This window comes from Mus musculus, chromosome 7 (assembly GCF_000001635.26).
Source record: "Mus musculus strain C57BL/6J chromosome 7, GRCm38.p6 C57BL/6J".
Taxonomy (NCBI): Eukaryota; Metazoa; Chordata; class Mammalia; order Rodentia; family Muridae; genus Mus; species Mus musculus.
The window spans coordinates 19,227,959-19,248,979 of record NC_000073.6 but is presented as its reverse complement, the minus strand read 5'-3'; the positions used below and the strand labels follow the sequence as shown (position 1 = coordinate 19,248,979).

Below are 21,021 nucleotides of genomic sequence, written 5' to 3'. Positions count from 1 at the left end.
CCCAGCATGGCAAAGAACAGGGCAGCTTTTCTGGTTAAGATGGACTTTAAGGTCATTTTGAGAAGGACAATGACTCCCCAAGTGCTGAGATTCAGAGGTACGCGCTACCATGCCTGCTGCAATTCTGGGTTGGTTTAGACAGGGTCTTCTGTAGTCTATTTATTTATTTATTCATTTATTTATTATATCTAAGTACACTGTAGTTGTCTTCAGACACTCCAGAAGAGAGCATCAGATCTCATTACAGATGGTTGTGAGCCACCATGTGGTTGTTGGGATTTGAACTCAGGACCTTTGTAAGAGCAGTGAGTGCTCTCACCTGCTGAGCCATCTCTCCAGCCCCCTAGCAGTCTTTCTTGTTTAGCAGGAGTACCGAGTGTTGGGATTAAAGGCCTATGCCATCCCTGGAATTAAAAAAAAAGTTCTCATCACATTTTGTTTATTTATTTATTTAGTGTGTTTATGGTTGTGTGCATATTTCAAGGTAAATATGGAGGTCTAACAACCGAGGGAGTCAGTTCTCTCCTTCTACCATCAAGTCCTGGGGATCCAACTCAAGTCATCAGGCTTGGTGGCCAGTGCTTCTATTTGTCAGTCTATAGGATTCTTTTCTTTTTTCTTTTCTTTTCTTTTCTTTCTTTTTCTTTCTTTCCTTCCTTCCTTCCTTCTTTTTTTTTTTTTTTTTTTTTTTTTTTTGGTTTTTTGAGACAGGGTTTCTCTGTGTAGCCCTGGCTGTCCTGGAACTCACTCTGTAGACCAGGCTGGCCTCGAACTCAGAAATCTACCTGCCTCTGCCTCCCGAGTGCTGGGATTAAAGACGTGGGCCACCACGCCCGGTCTTTCTTTCTTTCTTTCCTTCTTGTTAAAGATTTATTTATTTATTTATTTATTTATGTCGCATATGTGAGTGCACTGTCCCTGTTTTCAGATGCACCAGAAGAGGGCATTGGATCCCATTACAGATGGTTGTGAGCCACCATGTGGTTGCTGGGAATTGAATTCAGGTCCTCTGGAAGAGCAGTCAGTGCTCTTAACCTCTCAGCCATCTCTCCATCCCCCTTTGATTTTTTTTCAATTAAAAGCACACACAAATAAAATTGAAGACAACCAGCTTCATTCATAAATTTATTGTCCTCCTTCTCCCTTTGTGGGGATATGTAACATTGCATGAGTAGGGAGTCAGAGCCATGAAAGCTGCTCTGGCCTCCTGCCCCAGAGGCTTCTGGAACCACACACCACACCACGGTGGCTTCCTGCACTGTCATCATGGGAGAGGCTGCCATGTCCACATACACCAGGACCATGTGAAGGCTCCACTGGGTCAGGGTGGGCCCCGAGGCCTACTTTCATGCTTGGGTGACCCAAAGGTGACATTTCCTCTTGGTGCCTGTTTCCTCCCAAGCAAGCAGAGAAACCATTCCTATGGGGCTCTTCACCACCAGTGAGGCTGGTCTGTTGGAGTAAGGACTGACCTGATGGAGCTCAGCGCCCTCACCGGTCTTGGCTTTGCCATAACTGCTATAGACTGACCCAGGGCAAGGTGGCCAGGGCTGGCCCTGGAACTCTTAGTGACTCCACAGGGGTAACCATGGCAAACAGGCAGCTTTCCTGGCTCCTCACTCTGTCCTCCCCTCATCACCTAGCCATGTGTGTCCTCTGTCCCTAGTTCAGCTTTCACCTAACTCAGCTGCTCCTAAATTTAAAGACACCAACTTCAGCTTCTTCTAGAAGAAACTGAGGTACAGTTTCAGTATTGGTTTCAGTCTGGGGAATCCTGGGGATGGGTCATTTTCATCCCCTTGGGGGAGCCCTACAAGTGCCACCTCTAGGGACAAGGGCCAGGGAGAATGAACCTGTTACCTATAGTCAGACATCTTGGGTGTGGCCTGGGGCTTTTCTGATAAGAGGGCAGAACCCAGTGCCTCTGGCCACTGGGAAGAGGTTGGGCCTTATCTCATCTTGCCCTGCAGCCAGAATCTTCTGGGTCCTCTGGTCCCTCCTGAGCTATGGGGTCTTGGCCAAGTCACCTAGCTTCCCTTTTCCTGAGCCTTAGTTTCCCAATGTGGGAAGAGTTCACAGGATGAGTCTCGGCTCCTTTTCCCCCAGAGCCAAAACCTCTGCCTTTCCTCCAAGGTTGTCTTTTTTTCTTTTACTTTTGTTTTGTTTTTTTGGAGACAGGGTTTCTCTGTGTAGCCCTGGCTATCCTGGAACTCACTCTGTAGACCAGGCTGGTCTCGATCAGAATCCACCTGCCTCTGCTTCCCAAGTGCTGGGATTAATGGCGTGTATCACCACTGTCTGGCTTGGTTGTCTTTTTTACTTTTTGCCTTTTTTTTTTTTTTTAAAGACAGGGTCTCTCCCTGTGGTTCAGCAGGCTGTCCAGGAACTCACGATGGGACCCAGGCTCATTCCTGCCTCAGCCTCAGAGTGCTGGAATTTCAGATATGAGCTACCAAGCCCGGATTTCTCTATTGTTAATGATCACTGGCCCAGTTTGAAGGTCCGTATTAATTATGCCCCTCATATATCCTTAGGAGGCCTCCTTATTCTGCAGCTCCATCAGGAACTGGACAACCATGACAGTGACTGCTGCACCCACAATCCTTCTGGAGCTATAGTGGTTAGCCCAACCCCAGAAGCCATGAGTAGGCTGCCGGAAGAGCCAAACAGCATAGTAGGGGCCTTGCATTTTAAAATGGCAGAAGGCAGCAAGCTGAATAGAGGGCCTTCAAAAGAAAACTCCATGTCTGAATCCTGGGGCCTGTGTGTCTCCATTTAGAAAAAGGGTCTTCAGAGATGTAATAAAGGCTCTTTCAATATGGTCATCCTAAATTTAGGGTGGGTCTTGTATTCAGGGCAGGTGTCCTTGCAAGAGACAGGTGGGGGAAGAGAAAGCCACATGAAGACAGGACACAGAGTCTAGGAGATCTGGGGCCCCTGAAGCCAGAAGAAAGTGGGGCCCAAACACCCTGACCTCTGCCGCTGGCTTCCAGAACGGTGGGAGAACAGGTTACTCTGTTTCCTCCATCACATTCCCAGCAGTAAGTCATGTCTGGGGGGATCGAGCAAGGAAGGTGGGGCAACAGAAAGGGTAGAGGGACCCAGACCTAAGGGGTATGAAGGGTCAGACAGGTGTGTGTGTGACATCTAACCCACCCAACTGAAAAATACCACAGAAGGACAGGAGGAAATATGTGCCACCCGAAACAAGGTTCAGGGACATTTCAGGATAGGGCAGCGGGGCTGCGACTGAGACAGGTCAGAATCGAGCCAGCTAGGATCCGTCTGTGCCTAGGGAGGAAATGGGGTAATGCCACAGGCTGAGGAGTAAGGGGATCTATACAGGCGTGATCCCCTGGGGACCTCAGAGGGAGAATGAGGAGAGAGAACGGGAACATCAATTGCACTCTGCTGCCTCCATGGGAGCTACATTGACCTGAGGCAAGGCTCAAGGTGGCCTGTGTTCACCGAAGGAAGGAGGCGCTCCAATGATGGGCAGGTGACCTTGTCTATGTCATGATCAGACTTGAGCCCTGGTTCCATCTTTTGCCTTTGCCAGAGCAGTGGAGAGTCAGGTGTCTGAGACCTTGAAAGTCCAATGAGGGGCTGAGGGCTCTGAGTCAGAGACTGGATGGGCTCTGAAGGCTTCTGCTGAGTGCTCCCTGGGGAAATGCCCAGAACCTGTCAGTAAGGGGTGACCACATGTCACAGCTACATCAAGGTCCTCGTGGTTTCTGCTAGGCCAGAGCATCCCGGGCCAGGAGGTGTGAGGAGAAGGCTCTATTGGAGGCCACATGGTCACAAACAAGTCCAGGCCTTAGCAGCTGGCTATTTCTTGGAAGATGCTGCCTGGCACTTGGAAGTACAGTGAGCATTGCAGACCTGACCACGCACCTCCTGCAGCTCCTCCCGCAGCTCCTCCAGGGCACTCAAGGAGGGCATCGCTTGTGCCTGAGCCTGCAGCGCCTCTAAGGCCAGTGCCAGGCGGCCCACCTCATCCTGCAGAGCGTTCCAGGCTGCCCGCTGTTCCTCCTCCTTATTGCGCTGCTGAGTCTGGTGGCGCCAGTACTCCAGGACCAGGCAGCCTCCGCCCACAATGAAGATGGTGGCCTCGCCCAGCAGCTCAGCACCCAGCTCTGCTGCTGCCTCCTCATTCAGTGGCTTGATGGTAGTGCCCCGGAAACCCATTATGCGCATCTTCGTCCGCATCTCCACCCAGTGGTACACTGCAGGGGAGAAAGAGGTCAGGTGTGTTCCGAAGCTCCACCCCCAATACTTTCTTGTTCCAGTTGAAGTCAGAGACCAAGGTGGGAGTGGGCAGTCACCTTAAGCAAGACCTGTCCCTTGCTTCACTCAGGGAACATGGAATCTCCTCCCAGGGTGACCTGGGGGCTTTGTTCCCTCAGTAATAAGGTCAGCACCCAGGGCTTCATGCATGCTGGACACACCTGCTACCACTAAGCTATAGCCCATCTTTTGTTTTAGATACATGGATGGATGGATGGAGCTCACACTGGCCTTCAGCTCCCTACGTGGACAAGGATGACCTTCAGCCTCGGACTGTTTTTCTACTTCCTCATGTGCTGGGATGACAAACATTACGTCCTATTGCTTTTTACTTTTTTCCAGATGTAGCACAGGCTGACCTTGAACTCATGATCCTCCTGCCTCTGCCTCCTGAGTAGCTGGGGTAGTTCTGCACCATAAGGATCAGGCCTAGCTCCAGAGACATCCATCAAAGCACAAGAAAATTCCAGAGAGCAGCAATGAGCAGAAACCTGACAAGAGCAGAGGTCCTCAGATGGGAGGCCATGCCCCTAACAGGTCACAAGCACCTGCTCCCCGACTGTTAAGAGCACACAAGCTATAAAGGCCCAGCAGCCACACTGGCACTCTGTAGGTCACCACACAGAGTGGCCAGCTGTCTTTCTCCACGGCAGTCGCCCACTTCTCTGGCAAGAGACCAACTCCCTTTCTTTTCCTTCCCAGAATGCAGAGGGAGGGTTGCAGCTTTTGTGAGCCGGGAGGCTCCGATCCTAGGTTCTCAGTGCAAACTGATGAAGCCCAGTGGAGAGCAGAGGTCTCCCTGCCTGGCCCTGCTTCTCCTCAGCACTTGAGAGCCTCAGGAGCAGGGGAGGGCAGGTGCCCGACTTCACCAGCTTAGCATCGTGGGAGACCATTAAGTGGGAGAAGATGGAGGGGGCGCACGAAAGTACTTTCAACAGTCTTTTCTTTTTCTTTTTTTCCTTTTTAAAGACGGTGTTTCTCTGTGTAGCCCTGGCTGTCCTGGAACTCACTCTGTAGATCAGGCTGGCCTGCCTCTGCCTCCCAAGTGCTGGGATTAAAGGTATGTGCCATCATTGCCCAGCTGAGTCTTTGAGATGGTCTCACTATGCCTGGCTGACCTGGGAATCCACCATGTAGAGCCAGGCTAGCCTTGAGTTTGTAGGAATAGTCTTGTCTCAGCCTCTCAAGCTGTGAGCATCACAGGCATGCACCACCATTCCTGTCTTCATTTTAGTTTTTTTTGTTTTTTTTTTGTTTTCGAGACAGGGTTTCTCTGTGTAGCCCTGGCTGTCCTGGAACTCACTGTGTAGACCAGGCTGGCCTCGAACTCAGAAATCCACCTGCCTCTGCCTCCCAAGTGCTGGGATTAGAGGCGTGCGCCACCACCGCCCGGCCTTCATTTTAGTTTTTATTGTTTATTAAACTGGTTTTGTTTTGTTTTATTTTGTTTTAAGACATGGTCTCACTGACTAGCCTTGGCTGATCTGGAACTCACTATGTAGACCATCATGCGCTTTGCTTTCTTGCTTCCTTGTTTTGTTACAGGGTCTCATGTAGCATGCACTGGCCTCAAATATGCTACACAGCTAAGGCTGAGCGCCTTCCTGCTTCTGCCTGAGACCACAGGCACGTGCCACCTTCCTTGACTTATTTACTGTGTTTTTGAGACAAGGTCTCACTGTGTAATCCAGGCTGGGACTGAACCTAGGGCAGAAAGCCTCCTAAGAGCTTCTACTGCAGGACTGTGCCTTTATGACCAGTTTCCTGTACACTTTAGGCCTGCCATTAGTATTACATGCATGTTGTATCTCAATAAGAATACACATCCAGAATTAGCAAGGGCAAGATGATACAGTAAAAGTCACTAAAAGTGACTGACACCTCAACTCAATTCCTCTAAGTTGTCCTCTGACTTCCATATGCTCAGTAGTGGCATGTGGGCACACACACATACACAAACAAAACATAGAATATAATTTCATCCAGACGTGGTGGTATAGGCTTTTAATGCCAGCATTAAGGAGGCAGAAGCAGGTGGATCTCTGTGAGTTCAAGGCCAGCCTGGTCTACAGAGAAAGTTCCAGAATAGCCAGGGCTATTACATAGAGAAACTATGTCTTGAAATACAAACAAACAAAAACAAAACAAGCAAGCAAGCAAACAAACAAAAAACTTTACAGAATTTACATACAAGAGCTGGAGGGATGGCTCAGAGGCTAAGAGCACTTGCTGCTCTTTCAGAAGACCCAGCTTTGATTCCCAGCACCCACACGACAGCTCACAACCTTCTGTAACTCTAGTCTCATAGGATCCATTGCAAGCATGTGCACAGACATCCACTCAGGCCAAACATAACACACATAAAGTAATAAAAATACATCTTTTCTTTTCTCCCCTACCCTCCACAGGAGAGCTCAAACACAATCCCCCACCACCACAAATTACTCTGAATTTCCTGCATTTGGAGAAACTGCAGGGTCAGCACATTTGGAGTGCAATGGATGAGTCTCGTTCTGGGAAAACCACCTTCATGATCATGGTATCTCCCCTGCCAGGTAAGTGTACAAAAACAAATTTAAAAAAATACAAAAGAATGAATAGTATTAATGAAACCCCAGTGAAGTGGTTTGGGTACAAGAAGGACTTATTTCTCAGCCTGTGCTGCTTCAGAGACTTGATTCTCTATGGAACACTCCCCATTCACAAAGCCAGGCTCACCATAAACTCCTAATAAGATATCTAGCATCATTTGTCAAGAAATAGCATAATTAAATTACCGCTGTTGCTACTGGTCAGTAAATTATCACATGGCTCCGAGCAGTCTCTGCTTTGTCTCTGGTTGTCTCCCAGTGAGCTCAACACTCACTCTGAGGCGGCCTAACCACAGTGCCACAGACCTTTCCTACTAACACTTAGGAGGCTGAGGCAGGGGGATAACAAATATGAGGCTAGTATGTAATGAGAGCTTGCCTCAAGAAAATAAAAGAACAGCCTGGAGAGACAGTTCAACTCTTCTTGTAGAGGACCCACAACAGGTAGATCCAGCTGATTCTGGCCTTCATGGTGCATATATATGTGTGCAGGTACACACATACACACATAAAATAAAAATAAAATTCAAAATTTAGGGAGACGGAGAGATGGCCTAGCAGTTAAGAACACTGGCTGCTTTTCCAGGCGAGCCGGGTTTTATTCCCAATACCCACAGGGTGGCTCCCACAGTTTGTAAGTCCAGTTCCAGGAGACCCCAAGTCTTCTTGCCTCTACAGACACCAGGCACACAAGCACACAGACAGACAGACATATAGACAGACACCCTGTATAGCCAAGGCTGCCCATGAACTCCTCCTGCTTCTGACTCCGAAGGCTGGGATCACAGGTGTGCACACACGCACACATGCACACCATCTGTCCCGCTGACTCACAGTCCTTCCTTCTACAGCAGCTCCTGGCACCCGCAGACACTAAATACAAGGAGTGGTGACTAAAGCAGGCTCCTAACGACTCCGCCAGAGAACGACCTCTGCCTAGGCTCCCCACCCAGATCTGGACAGACCAGCTGGGCTCAGGAGAGGGACACCTGTGAGCTCTGGAGGCTGAGGGCTGGGTGGTCCTGGGTTCCAGTCCTGCACCTGCTGCTTAGTTGCCGTGTGACTGGCATAGTGCATCTGCTTCCCATTTTGCAAATGTGGAGAGCAGCAGGTAGGGGAAGGGGTGCAAGTGTGGGGTGCTCCAGGCATGGCTCAAAGGCTTGCCTGCTCATCATCCCAGGAGTGAGCAAGGACTGTAGCAATCTGATGGGAGATAGCAGGGCTGCCTGAGGAATGGAGCTGGAGTTGAGCCCTAGGGCACTGTGGTTAAGGCCACCAAGGAGTCAGGCTGTCTGGCTTGAAGCCATTTACCACCTCCTGCCCTAAGGCCTCAGTTTCTTCATCTGTGGGACTTATAATGGCCACAGTAGAGGTTCACTGAAGTGCCTGGAATTGAGGCTGAGAATTAAGACTGTTTCAGACTAGCCTGAGCTACACATTAAGACTCTCTTAGGGTTTTACTGTTGTCAGCAGACACCATGACCAAGGCAACTCTTATAACGACAACATTTAATTGGGGCTGAATTATAGGTTCAGAGGTTCAGTCCATTGTCATCAAGGTGGGAGCACTGCAACATCCAGGCAGACATGGTGCAGGAGGAGCTGAGTGTTCTACATCTTCATCTGAAGGCTGCTAGGAGAATACTGACTTCCAGGAAGCTAGGACAAGGGTCTAAAAGCCCACACCCACAGTGACACACCCACTCCAACAAGGCCACACCTCCAAATAGTGCCACTCCCTGGGCCAACAAAGCCCCCCCACCCCCCCCACCCCCCCCACCCCGCGCAGTTCAAGGGCTGCATTTACAGGCTTGCTTCTCCACGCCTGGCCAGCTGCTCTCACCCCCACTCCCCAGCATAGAACCTAGGGCCTCAGTGCACACTTTATCACTAAGCCCTAGGGCCTCAGTGCACACTTTATCACTAAGCTGCACCCACAGGTGCCTCCTGAAGGATCAAATGCATGGTGTGAGGCTTTAGAGATGGTTAGTGGTTAAGAGCACTGACCACTCTTCTCAAAGACCTGAGTTCAGTTCCCAGCAATCACATAGCAGCTGATAGATGTCTACAACTGCAGTTCCAGGAGCTCCAACGCTATCTTCTCCACTCCTCAGGCACTTGGCATGTGTTCAGTTAAAGAAAAGAAATAAGAAGCTTGGTGCTCACAGCTCTAGCCGCCTTATTGAGGTCACGAGAACTGGCTGAATTAAAAAAAGAAAAAGTCAGCAAGAGGAAGATAGAGTCACCAAACCACTGAGAGGTGCTTTACTGTCTAGCTGGCAGGAGGTCTGTCTGCAGGTTTGGTTAAGATTTACTGGCTGGTTTTCAATAAACTTGAGAAGAGTACAAAGACTTTTGGAAACACCCACTGTCAGGGAGCTATTCAGTCAGCTTTCTGTGCCTGCCATGCAGCTAGAGCAAGCCCAGATGCAGCACAGAGCTGAAGAACTGACCCAGGCGCCCTCTCCTGTCCATCCAGAGTACTGCAGGCAGCCTGAGTAAGGAGAGTGTGATACAGCACTATAAATCAACCAGCCTTCAAACACAGTGGGAGGACCTGAAGAGGTTGATTGTTTTTGTAGCTATGGAGACAGAAGCAGGCTAGGCACTTAACTATATGCCCCCTCTGTTGTTCTGAGACAATCTCACATAGCCCAGGCTGACCTCAGACTTGTTAAGTAGCTGAGGATAACCTAGAAGTCTTGATCCTCCTGCCTCCACTTCTCAAATGCCAGGTGTGTGCCACCAAGCCTAGCCCCGGTTGATTAAAAACTGTTTCTTTTCAGACAGGCCCAGTGGCCAAGCTTGTCCCTAAACTCACAAGCGCCCAGCACCAGCCTCTGAGGAGCTGGGGTATAGGAGCACAGCACTCAGTCAAGCAGCAAGAGTGGGGTGGAGCATCCAAACGTCAGCCCAGACCTACAGCGGGGGGGGGGGGGGGTCACAGTGAGCACCGCTATGGTTTTTTGAGGCAGGATTTCACTCTTTGGCCCAGGTTGGCCTTGAATTATCAGCAATCCTCCTATCTTAGCCTTCTGAGGGTTGGAATTATAGATGTGAGACACCACAACTGAAGGAAGACATTGTTTTGTGTACACAAAACCACTGGGAGGGTGGGTAGCATGGATAAAAAAAATTCTAAAATGAAGACCAAGCATAGTGGCCCACGCCTTCAATCTCAGCATTCAGAAGGCAGAGACAGGTGTTTCTCTGTGAGTTCGAGGCCAGCCTGGTCTAGAGTTCCAGACAGCCAGGGCTACACAGAGAAACCTTGCCTCTAAAAACAACAACAGAAGAAAGAGAGAAAGACTGAAAGAAAGAATAAAAAATAATTAATGCCACCCCTTCTAATTGTTTTTTTTAAAATACTTAAATATATCATGTTAGCAAGATACATAACTGGTAATAATGAAGGGCACGCAGGCACGCACACGCGCATGCACACACACACACACAGGAAAGTGTTTGCTTAGCAGGAGAGCATCTTAAGTTTTGGAGGTCAACAGCCTGGCTGCCACACACAGGAGCTAATGTGACACTCTCAAGACTATAAATAGATCTCAGGGCAGTGACTTTCTCTGGAGAGCATTAAAAATAAAAATGCCAGTGCTTCCCCAGGTCAGCTGGGCCAGGCCATGTAGGTGGCACCCCTGGGCATCTCAGGCAAGTACCCACAAAGCCACATTGTGCCTACAGGTCACCTACCTGCTGCTTGGCCAACCATTATGCAGCTGTACTTAATCCAGTATTTGCCTGTCCCTCCCTCCATAACTTCCTTCCTGGAGACAGGGTCTCACCATGGAGCTCTGTCTAGCCTGAATCAGACTGGCTTTCAGTTGACAGAGATCACCTATCTCTGCCTATGTGCTCAGATTAAAGATGTGCACACTGCCAGGCGTAGTGCCGCATGCCTTTAATCCCAGCACTTGGGAGGCAGAGGCAGGCAGATTTCTGAGTTCAAGGCCAGCCTGGTCTACAGAGTGAGTTCCAGGACAGCTAGGGCTACACAGAGAAACCCTGGCTCAAAAAAACAAAACAAAACCAAAAACAAAACCCCAAAAAACAAAAAGATGTGCACACTGCACTCCATGGTACTTTCTATTTGCGAGTATGTGTTGCTGGGGGTGGATCCAGGGCCTTGTGCATGCTAAGTAAGCACACAACTATTGGGCTACAACAGCACTAGTCTTTCTTCTCTTTTTTTCCTTCATATTTGTTTGTTGAGATGGTTTTCAGGAGTCCAGTTGGCCTGAACCAACTAAGCCTCCTGCCTCCACCTCCTAGGTGCTGGGACTACAGGTGTGAGCCACTGCAGCAGCTATTTCTTTGGTTTTTGAGATAGGATCTCACTGTAGAGCCCAGGCTTGCCTGGAACTTGAGATCTCCTGCCTGGCTCCCCAGGCTTTGGGATTACAGGCAAGTGCCACCATGTCTGGCTAAGCCTAGTTCTCTAACTGAGGGGTGACTGGTTGGGGCTGTCATTTCTAGATGTTCTAATGGTTCCATTTTTCCAGTTTCTTGGCAATCCTGAGTTTTACTTGTGTTTATTATTCTTTTTTATCTTTTTAACATATACACTTAGGTATTTTTGTTTTTTGTTTTATTTTTTGTTGTTTTGGTTTGGTTTGTTTTGGTTTTTTTTGAAGAATCTCATGTAGCTCAGGCTGACTTCAAACGATAGCCAAGGATGACCAAGAGCTTCTAATCTTCCTGCCTCACCTCCAGAGTGCTGGGTAAGGTGGTGTGTAGCCACACCCTTTATACACACTGGGCCTGGACCCCGGGGCTTCTGCATGGAGGCAAGCACTCTACCAACTGAGCCCCAGGCTCAGCTTTAACCCTGGCTATTTTAAGTTCACATCTGGTAATACTGTGACTTGCAGTGTTTACAGGTCTCTGCTTGTTAGACTCTCTTTAGGCTCCCACTCAGTGTGGTGCCCCCATTGTCTATAGGGAACACATTTTCTTTTTTTTTTTTTTTTTTTGGTTTTTCGAGACAGGGCTTCTCTGTGTAGCCCTGGCTGTCCTGGAACTCACTCTGTAGACCAGGCTGGCCTTGAACTCAGAAATCTGCCAGCCTCTGCCTTCCAAGTGCTGGGATTAAAGGGAATGCATTTTCTATTGTGGTCCCATGCATGCCGCAGTATCACTCAACTTCTCTAAACCAAATACCAAGAGGCACGACAGATACATTCCTTTTTAGCAAAATATAACTTAGGCTGTAAACCCACAGAAGGACTAGCCAGTGGCCACAAGCTCAGGGGACAACACCTCCATGTAGAGGCTGAGGGGACAGCCAGTGCTGGAGCAGGTGTATACATGGGGTTTTAGGTTCCTTGTCCACTACAAAACAATATTAAAGACAACAGTAACAAGGAGCCTGCCAACTCCACTGAGAGCCGAGGCTGTGGTCTTCCCAGGGTGTCTTGACAGGCAGCCTAGTGCCCAGCTTCCCTGCAGCATGACTCCCATCCCCCAGGCCATTAGGAGCTGGAAAGGTCCCAGACAATCTGGTGGCCTGGGTCCAGCCCTTCCCTTGCTGCAGGAGACCTAGCCTCTCTTTCTGGAAACTCAAACCCTCAGTGTATAAGAAGGTGTGCTTCAGCATGGAGCATTTGCAGGCAGACTGGGGCACTGGGTGCTTTCACAGGTGGCCCCGCCCCTCACAGCCACCTTGTGAGTTTGACTTTCTCACTTGTCTCTATTCACAGCTATTTTCCCAATATGAGCTTATATTTCCCCTGTTGTGTGCCTCTGCTGCTGAAGTGCTTTGTTTTGAGAAAGGGCCTCATGAGTCCTAGGCTGACCTATAACAGTCCAGAGCTGAGGACGAATGCCTGTGAACTCTGAGTCTCTTGCCTCTACCTCCCGAGTGCAGAAGTTACAGGTGTGTGCCACCTGCCCACTCTTGTTGGTTTTCTGAGGCAGGGCCTCACACTGGAGCCCAGTGCCATGCAGGTACCTCATGCATCAGCCTCCCATTTGCTGGGATTACAGGCGTGTGGCACCAAGCTCGGCTCTAACTGAAGCTTCTGGTCAAATAGCCACTGCCAGCAAGCTAGAATTGGAGAGAGGAGGCCCAGACTTGCGTAAGTAGTAAGCCTATGAGGGCCAACTGCAATGTAGGGCTCACAACCCATGCAAGCTGCAAGTCCTAAGTGTGAGCAAGAACAGGTGCTTACAGCACGAGAGCTGACATTACCATGATGGTGACAATAAAAAGAAAGCTGGCACCAAATTTTTATGTATTTCAACTAACATTTACAATAGCATGTAGGGATTAGGCCAGGGCTAGGGTGTGGCTCAGTGGTAGAGCCCCTGCCTAGCATACTTGAGGCTCTGAGTTCAACCCTTAATTTTATAAAGAAAAAAAATATTTTTCCTTTGTCATAATAACTTATAAAAGTGTCAGGACACTCAAAAACAGAGTACAAAACCAGGGCCCAGAAAGGTTAAATAACTTGCCCAGGTTCCTTAGGCTGGCTGTGGGCCATGCTATCGACTGGCCTCAGAGCATGCAGAGGGCACTGGTCATCAGTCATAAGTACTCTACTCTGCAGAAAGGTAATGGTGTGCCCAGGACACACCCAGAGGAAATCACAAAGCAGAGACACAAGGGCAGACAGTCCTTATCAGTGTACCAAGCCCTATTCTCACATGACAACAGACTCCATGCCCTCCCAGCCACTGAAAACAACCAGTCCACAGGCTCTAGGTCAGAGCCTTCCACTATCATACAGGAATCTTGGGGTTAAGTTTTATGACTACCTCCTTTTGTTGTTTTGACAGAATCTCATGTAGCCCAGGCTGACCTCAAACTGGCTAGTAACCAAGATGAACCTTGAACATACTTCCTCCTATCCTCAGACTCCCAGGGCTGGCATTACAGACATGCACAACAAAGGCCAGATGTTTGCCTGATTTTGAAATACAGAATAAATGCTCAGAGAGGGCAACCCGCTCTGAATATCACACAGCCAATCAGTGGTGATACCAGGATTCAAATCCAAGGGTGCCTGCACTGTGGTCAAGTATGGCAGTTTATGTTTCCTGCACTGTCTGTGGCCGGCACTCAGGGCTGATCCGACTGACAGGGCCATAGGGATAACACTGTGCACATCCAGGCCCTGCCCTTAATGGCCCATAGCACCCACTTCCTGCTGAACGGGACCGTGATGAGCAGGCTGGGAGCCTGGTGGAGAAGACTACAGGGAGAAGCCATGGGAACTAGTGGTACCAATGCTCCATGGTGGCACCTGCCACCTGTCACTCAGCTCCTGCACCCCCACAGAGGAGGTTCCCAGCAGAGCCCAGCCAGCCACAGACTAAAGAAACAAAGGGGTCGTCAGGCTGGAGAGATGGCTCAGTGGTTAAGAGCACTGACTGCTCTTCCAAAGGTCCTGAGTTGAATTCCCAGCCACCATATGGTGGCTCACAGACATCTACAATGTGATCTGATGACCTCTTTTGGTGTGTCTGAAGAGAGCAACAGTGTACTCACATACATAAAATAAATAAATACATAAATAATTTTTTTTAAAAAAGGAAAAAGAAATAAAGGGTGGGTCACTGCTGTCAGGTGTGGTGGTAGATACCTGTGATCTTATTGCTGTGGAGGCTAAGGCAGGAAAATCACATGCATTTGATTGAGGCCAGCCTGATCTCAATGTGTACGTCTGCCTCAAACACCCCCTCCCCCCAAAAAAAGAACCCTCCAGAGCTGGAGCTGGCTCTGAGGTTAAGGGCATTTCCTCCTCTTGCAGAGGACCTGAGCTTGGCTCCCAGCACCCTGTCACTCACAACCATCTGTACCCCAGCTCCAAGGGATCTGACTCCCTCTTCTGGTCTCCTAGGGTACCTGCACACATGTGGCACACACCCATACACATAAGTAAAAATATACCTTGTTTTTTCTTAATTTAAAAAAAAGAAAGAAAAGGCCGGATGTGGTGGCGCACGCCTTTAATCCCAGCACTTGGGAGGTAGAGGCAGGTGAATTTCTGAGTTCGAGTCCAGCCTGGTCTACAAAGTGAGTTCCAGGATAGGACAGCCAAGGCTATACAGAGAAACCCTGTCTCAAAAAACAAAAACAAAAATAAAAAAAAGAAAGAAAAGGAGTTAGTGGGTTGCAAGTGTGAGACACCATGCCTAACCTTCGAGTGTTTTTCCCCCTAGAGCTCCAGCAGGAGTGTAGTCCCCAGAAATTTCTGCTAGTGGTTAAGAGAGTACAGACTTAGACGGTAAAGACTCAAAAGTGGAGCCTCTAGGCCCTAAGATCACTAGGATGGAAGTCAAGGACAGAATTGCAGAATCCTGATGGCATTATAAGCAGAGACGAGCCACAGACACAGTGATGTCCCAGAACAGCAAGTAGGCCATGAAAAGAGCTGAGCCGATGCAAATGATACCCAGGCTCTGAGCTAAATAAACCTCTTTTCTTTATACAATTAGTCTGCCTCAGGTATTTGGTTACAGTGATGAGAATACAACTAATACAAAAGTGGGCATCTTTGAAGGACCACAGTCTTGCTTATTGCATGTGGCAAACTAGGAAAATGAGCAGCACACTAGAAAGAAATAAACACAAGTGAACCAGGGTCTTCCTGCCCAATGTCACCCTCAGCTCCTTGGAAGCACGTGTAACACACTTTGTAATGGAGGCCACGGGAAAAGTTGCAGTACAAGTCTAAAATCCTAGCACTCAAAAGACCTCCGAAGCAAGAGGATGGCCACAAGTTCCAGGCCAGCACCCAGAACTGTACAACACTTTGTCTTCAAAAGCCAAAAAAACAAAACAAGACATTTGCCGTCACTGCACAGTGCATCAAGGAACTGGACAGAACGTAAGGCTGTCTCTTCCTCCCAGGAGTGTGGATCACCTGAGACAGGCAGGAACTACAGGGCGGGCTTCTGCTTCATGACTACTGAAGTGCCGGGGACTTCTTCCCTGTACTCTCTCAGCTGTAGCAGCCACAATGGCCTTCCTAGCTGTGAGGATAAGGGGCAGGCAGCCAGGCACACCTTTAATCCCAGCACTGAGGAGGAGGCAGAGGTAGGGAGCTCAAGTTCAAGGCTAGCCTGGTCCACATAGTTCCAGGCCAGGCAGGGCTACAGAGTGAGGCTCTGTCTTAGAACAAAGTGAAGCACAACACAAGGGCTGAGCGCCAACATCCTCAGATGGATCAGCAGTGGGAGAGAGGCCTGACCTGGAGCGACAACTCACGGCTGAACTCGCTGAGCCACAGCCACAGCCTCTTAGCACTGTGAGGAAAGGAAGAACAGACTGAAAGAAAGCAGGACCCTGCTAGGTGGGGCTCTCCAAGCTCAGAACATCTCCAACAGCACACGAGTCTCCTCTGCCTGTTTGCCATCTATTCTCTCCCACCTGACTCCTGCCAGCTCTACCTTTGAACAAATTTCCAGACCAATCACCACTGACAGGAAAGGAAGGTTGACTTGCTAACCATGACTCATGACACCATTTCAAGACCACGGCCACACATGTACATAGCCACAAAATCTCGTGTATCCCAAACCTATCCTTCCCCAGATAGATATGGACACACTATACTTTGTGGGATCCCTGCCAAAGACACACAACTCAGAGCCAATTGGGGAAAGTTCTGCAGAACTATGTCAATGTCATGAATGACAAGGGTGGGCAGAGAGAATTCGAGAGCAGGGCACCAGACCTCAAGTGGCCCAGGTTGGCTTCAAACTCCGCTCCTCCTCTTGCCTCCACCTTCCAAGTGTTGGCGTGGTAGGCATTGTCAGCATGCCTGGCCCACCACACCTCTATACTAGAAAGCTCCCCACCACTGTGATTCAGCTTTAGCTACTTATTTCTCTTTTCCACTCTTTGGAGACAGGGTCTCAAAGGATGTTCTGGTTGTGAATGCACTCTACTCCCCAGCCTGGTCTTGAACTTTCAATTCTCCTGCCTCGGCCTCCAGAGTGGCTGGCATTACAGGCTTAGCTAGTGAACTTTTTTTAGTGCCAAGTCATACTGCAGATTAAAGGATACCGAGCTGGACTGTGTAAGCTGTCTCCTTGAGGCATCCACCCTCAGGCAATGATTACCAAAGATCTATTAAAATGTAACTCCCCAGGCCCCACCCTGCCTTAAGGAACTACTGCAGTTAACAGTTGCTGGAGGAAGGGAGACTTATTCTTCACTGATAGCTCATGCAATGGTCAGGCTACCATAACCCCTTGCCAATGCACAGCCAACCAACTCAACGGACTTAGAAATAATAATAATGCGCCATCTTGTTCTTTGTTTTTGGAGACAAGGTTTATCTGTGTAGCCCTGGCTGTCCTGGAACATTCTCTGTAGATCAGGCTGACCTCAAACTCAGAAATCTGCCTGCCTCTGCTTCCTGAGTGCTGGGATTAAAGGCACCTGCACCACCACTACCTAGCCATAAGGCACTATCTTTAATTTCAGAACTCCAGAGGCAGGGAGGTCTCTCTGAGTTCAGCATGGTCCACACAGCCAGCTGTAGACTAGCCAGGGCAACCCTGTCTCAAGGAAAGAAAGAGTCATGAAATAAAGAGGGCTGGCTGGAAAGAGGAGGGATCAGTAGAGTGGGCAAGGAAGGCTCACAGGGGAACACAAAACAGTGAAGTTGTTGAAGCCATACAGTAAGATGTATAGATTTCCATGCCTGTACACCTGCATGTGGCAGTGAGAGACGGGGATCAAAAGCCTGAGGTCATCCTCTAGTACATGGCAAGTGTGAGGCCCGCTGGGCTACGTGAGAGCCAGTCACAAAAAGTTAGTAAATTATGCCTTGAGGCTGAGCTGTGATTCAGTGGTAAGGTTCTTACCCAGTGCACACAAGACCCTGTGTTCCATCTTCAAGGCCACACACACACTCACACACACTCATCATACACACTCACACTTACACTCACCATACACACATGCAAAGCACATGCACACTCAGGCATAGGATCAGAACCTTCTAATGAGCCCTGCCCCTCAGGCAAAAAGCCCAGGTGTTTCCAGTGGTCAGGCCCGGTCCTCACGTGAGCGCTCTCCGAATTGCCTTGGTCTCCTCCATTCCATGTGCAGAGGCAGGGCGACCTTTGAAGAACCCCTGCTTACAGAGCTCCTTTCACCTCATTTCTTTTCTTCCACAAAAGTTGTTGCCACCTAACAGGCTTTTATTTTTTGGTTTTGAAACTGAGGCTTATGTTACAGTCCAGGCTGGCCTCAAACTCAAGGTACTCCTCCTGCCTCCGAGTCCCAAGTGCTGGAATGTGTCCCCATGCCTGGCTAGACTTCCTACTTTATATTTTAGGCATTGATTCTGGTTGTGGCCTATCTTCGACGATAGGAATCCCTGAGGCCTGGATTTCTTTACATCTTCATATTCCTCACAGTAAGACAGCATTTCAGGCTGCATAAATGCACAGAGGACATCCATACAGTGGGAGAGCAAGGCCACTGCAGCCACTAAGGACTAGGTGCCCTACAGGCTGGGAGAATACAGACTGGACCACAGTAGGCAGGCACTAACTGCTCCTGTCTCTCCATAGCCTCTGTACAGAACTGGAAACAGAGGCTCAGGTGGGTTATGTTCCCCTGCCCAAAGTCATCATTGAAGGGGCAGGGTAAAGCCGTTCCCTAAACCACAAAGCTAAGACTAGTCCCAGGACTTGGAAGAAAAGCAGGAAGCTGAACAGGCCAGGAGGTCCAGAGTCCACAGCTAGGCTCTGGCACAAGCCTCTACCATGATGAACTGACTGTAATGGAGTGTGATCTTGGAGAGTGACCAAATTCCTGCCTGCGATGGCTTACTTTTTTCTTCTATAAATTTAAGTTGTCATCCCTGGTTTGTGTCCTGCAGATCTTGGAACTCACTTTATAAGTAAAGATACTTCATAACTTGCACTGACTCTCCTGCCTCTGCCTTCCAAGTGCTGAGATTGACAAACATATGGGACCAGTTTGTTTGTTTGTTTTGTTTTGTAGCCAGGGTTTCTCTGTGTAACAGCCCTAGCTGTCCTATAACTCACTCTGTGGATCAGGCTGGCCTTGAACTCAGAGATCTGAGATCTACCTGCCTCTGCTTCCCAAGTGCTGGGATTAAAGGCGTACACCACCATGACAGGCTGGTTTGTCTGTTTAGTTATTTATTTATCTTTGGTTTTGAGACAAGGTCTCATGTAGCCCAGACTGAACTCAATCAGGTATCTTAAGGTAGCTGACCTGTTCCTATTGTCTCAACCTCCCAAACACTGGGATGTGAGTCTATACCATCATTTCTTGCTTCAAAATCCCAAAATTTCCACTGCAAGACCTTTGGCCCAGGCAGAAGCTCCACCAAAACCCAAAATGACCAAGAATCTTATTAAACACACATGTGGAGGAGAAAAGTCAAGGGTCCCCTTAGTGCCTATGTTCCACCCTTGGAGCCAACAATGTCCCTCAGTGGTCTGGTGAGATTCTCCTCACCCTTCAGTCTCAGTTGGAATATTCCCTCTACCCGGAAGTGCTCTTTGTACTCTATGTCAGGTCAGGTACCTAGTGGGCTCTGCCATCCCATCTAGATTGTCACTGTATGAGTCTTGGTTCGACAGACTGGTACTGGCGTAGATAGACCCTGTTGTTTTATAAGCAGGGTCAGCTCAAAACAAACACTCATCATATCATTTATAAGCTACATGGGGCGTTGGACAAACATGAACGGTAGTTCTCGGTAAATTACAAAGACTTCCCCCTCGTCTCTGCTTTACAGAGATCAGTCTTTTCTAGGAGCACACATCTGGTGCGTTTGCGAAGCAAGTGAGGTCTTTGCTCAGGAGACTCCCTTGGCTCACCCGGCTGCTCTAAACTCGAGTCTGCCTACAGTTCCTGACATAATGCGGACATATTAGGACCGTATCTTTCCCAGTGTCGGGCTAAGAAGCCTGCACGGTGCGGCTACCGAACGAAAAGGATCGGTGTGAGGAAACTCATAAATAAACGGAAGGACGCCCATTCTGGGTTCATCCTTTTGCCAGGTCGCAAGATTCCAACACTATCACGACCCTAACTCAGTGTAAAACTAACGCACAAGCTCTGTGCTCTAAACCCAGGGTGATACGCAAATCACCCACAGGGCCGAAGGGAAACTGAGGGACAAACTGGGGTTTCTGTAGTCAAGTGTCTCTCTTAAGGATGGCTCCGAAGCGGATCGCTAAGGGGACTTCTTCTCGGTCCCGCCCCTAACTTCTGACAATAAGCTCCACCCTGGTGTTTCTCACACCTCATCCTATTGGCTGGTGTAGACGTCAACCGCCAGAAGCCCTCTTCTCTATTGGCTTGCATTCCAAACTCGCGCGGTGACGCCCCTGACTGCTCTCCCTTCTTCCCTATTGGGTCAGTGACACGCCCCTCTAGCAGAAGCCATCCTCATTGGCTATAGCGTTTTGCCGGTTCGCGCCGGGATTGGTCAAGCACAGACGCCGTTCCCCTGAACTAGAAAGATCGGGAATGGAAGGGCTAGAGGCCTTGGGGTGAGACTCACGCTGGGCTGGCGGTAGGCAGATGTAGGTCTTGAAGAACTCGCTGCGGCGGGCAGCATCCTTGATACGGTTGGCCAGCGGCTTGCTAACCTGCCGGATGCCCAAGTAGAACAGCTTCGCCATGGGGAACGCGCCCACCACCATCTCGGCGGCCGCCCTGGGGCACGCGCAACCTTGCTGACTGGGCGGGGCGCCGCCGACCTCGCCGTTCCTCCCCCACCCGCCCGTGGGCCGTGCGTGCTTGCGTAAGGAAGGACTTGCCTACGTGCCTACGTAGGAGCGTGCGTTTGCACGCTCGCGGCGGAGGTGGTGGGGAGGGTGTTTGTCTGCTGGGGGGGGGGCGGGCGCTCGTGACGTCGCCGCGTCGACGCCTCGACGTCCGTACGTTGGGTATGCAAATGTGCGGCGGAAGTGAAGCGTCAGAGGGCGGTGCCGTTAAACGGCCGCTCGTGGGAGCGTGGCCGGAGCCCTAGTCCCGACGTACTGACGTCACCGCGTCTTGCGTGATGTCACGTACTGAGTCGATTTCCCTGCCCATAGGAGGCGCCTGGTGAGTCCCAATTAAGTCTAAAGAGTCGGGGTGCGCCTTCCCGGCGGTTAGTGCCCTCGCCGGGGAGGGGAGCGAGTC

At 49.6% G+C, this 21,021-nt stretch overlaps 1 protein-coding gene and 1 non-coding gene across 2 annotated transcripts; both read right to left on the bottom strand.

Annotated features, from left to right (window-relative positions):
- Positions 1–2,162: 2,162 nt before the first annotated feature.
- Opa3 (optic atrophy 3) lies at positions 2,163–20,591 on the bottom strand. Its single transcript, NM_207525.3, has 2 exons — positions 20,396–20,591; positions 2,163–4,226 (listed from the first exon to the last, which is right to left on the bottom strand). Exons 1-2 carry the CDS (start codon positions 20,535–20,537, stop codon positions 3,829–3,831), a joined length of 540 nt encoding a protein of 179 aa, NP_997408.2. The 5' UTR covers positions 20,538–20,591; the 3' UTR covers positions 2,163–3,828.
- Gm25134 lies at positions 6,691–6,850 on the bottom strand. The gene has a single exon (XR_003946946.1). It is a non-coding gene; the product is annotated as a U1 spliceosomal RNA (small nuclear RNA).
- Positions 20,592–21,021: the final 430 nt, after the last annotated feature.

What these genes read in the sequence shown, in the direction of transcription:
- Opa3 (NM_207525.3), bottom strand. Translation starts at nt 20,537, where the DNA reads ATGGTGGTGGGCGCGTTCCCCATGGCGAAGCTGTTCTACTTGGGCATC. An exon ending in CTGCCTACCGCCAGCCCAGC is followed by an intron (nt 4,227 to 20,395) that starts GTGAGTCTCACC and finishes TCTCCCCTGCAG; the next exon opens with TGTACCACTGGGTGGAGATG.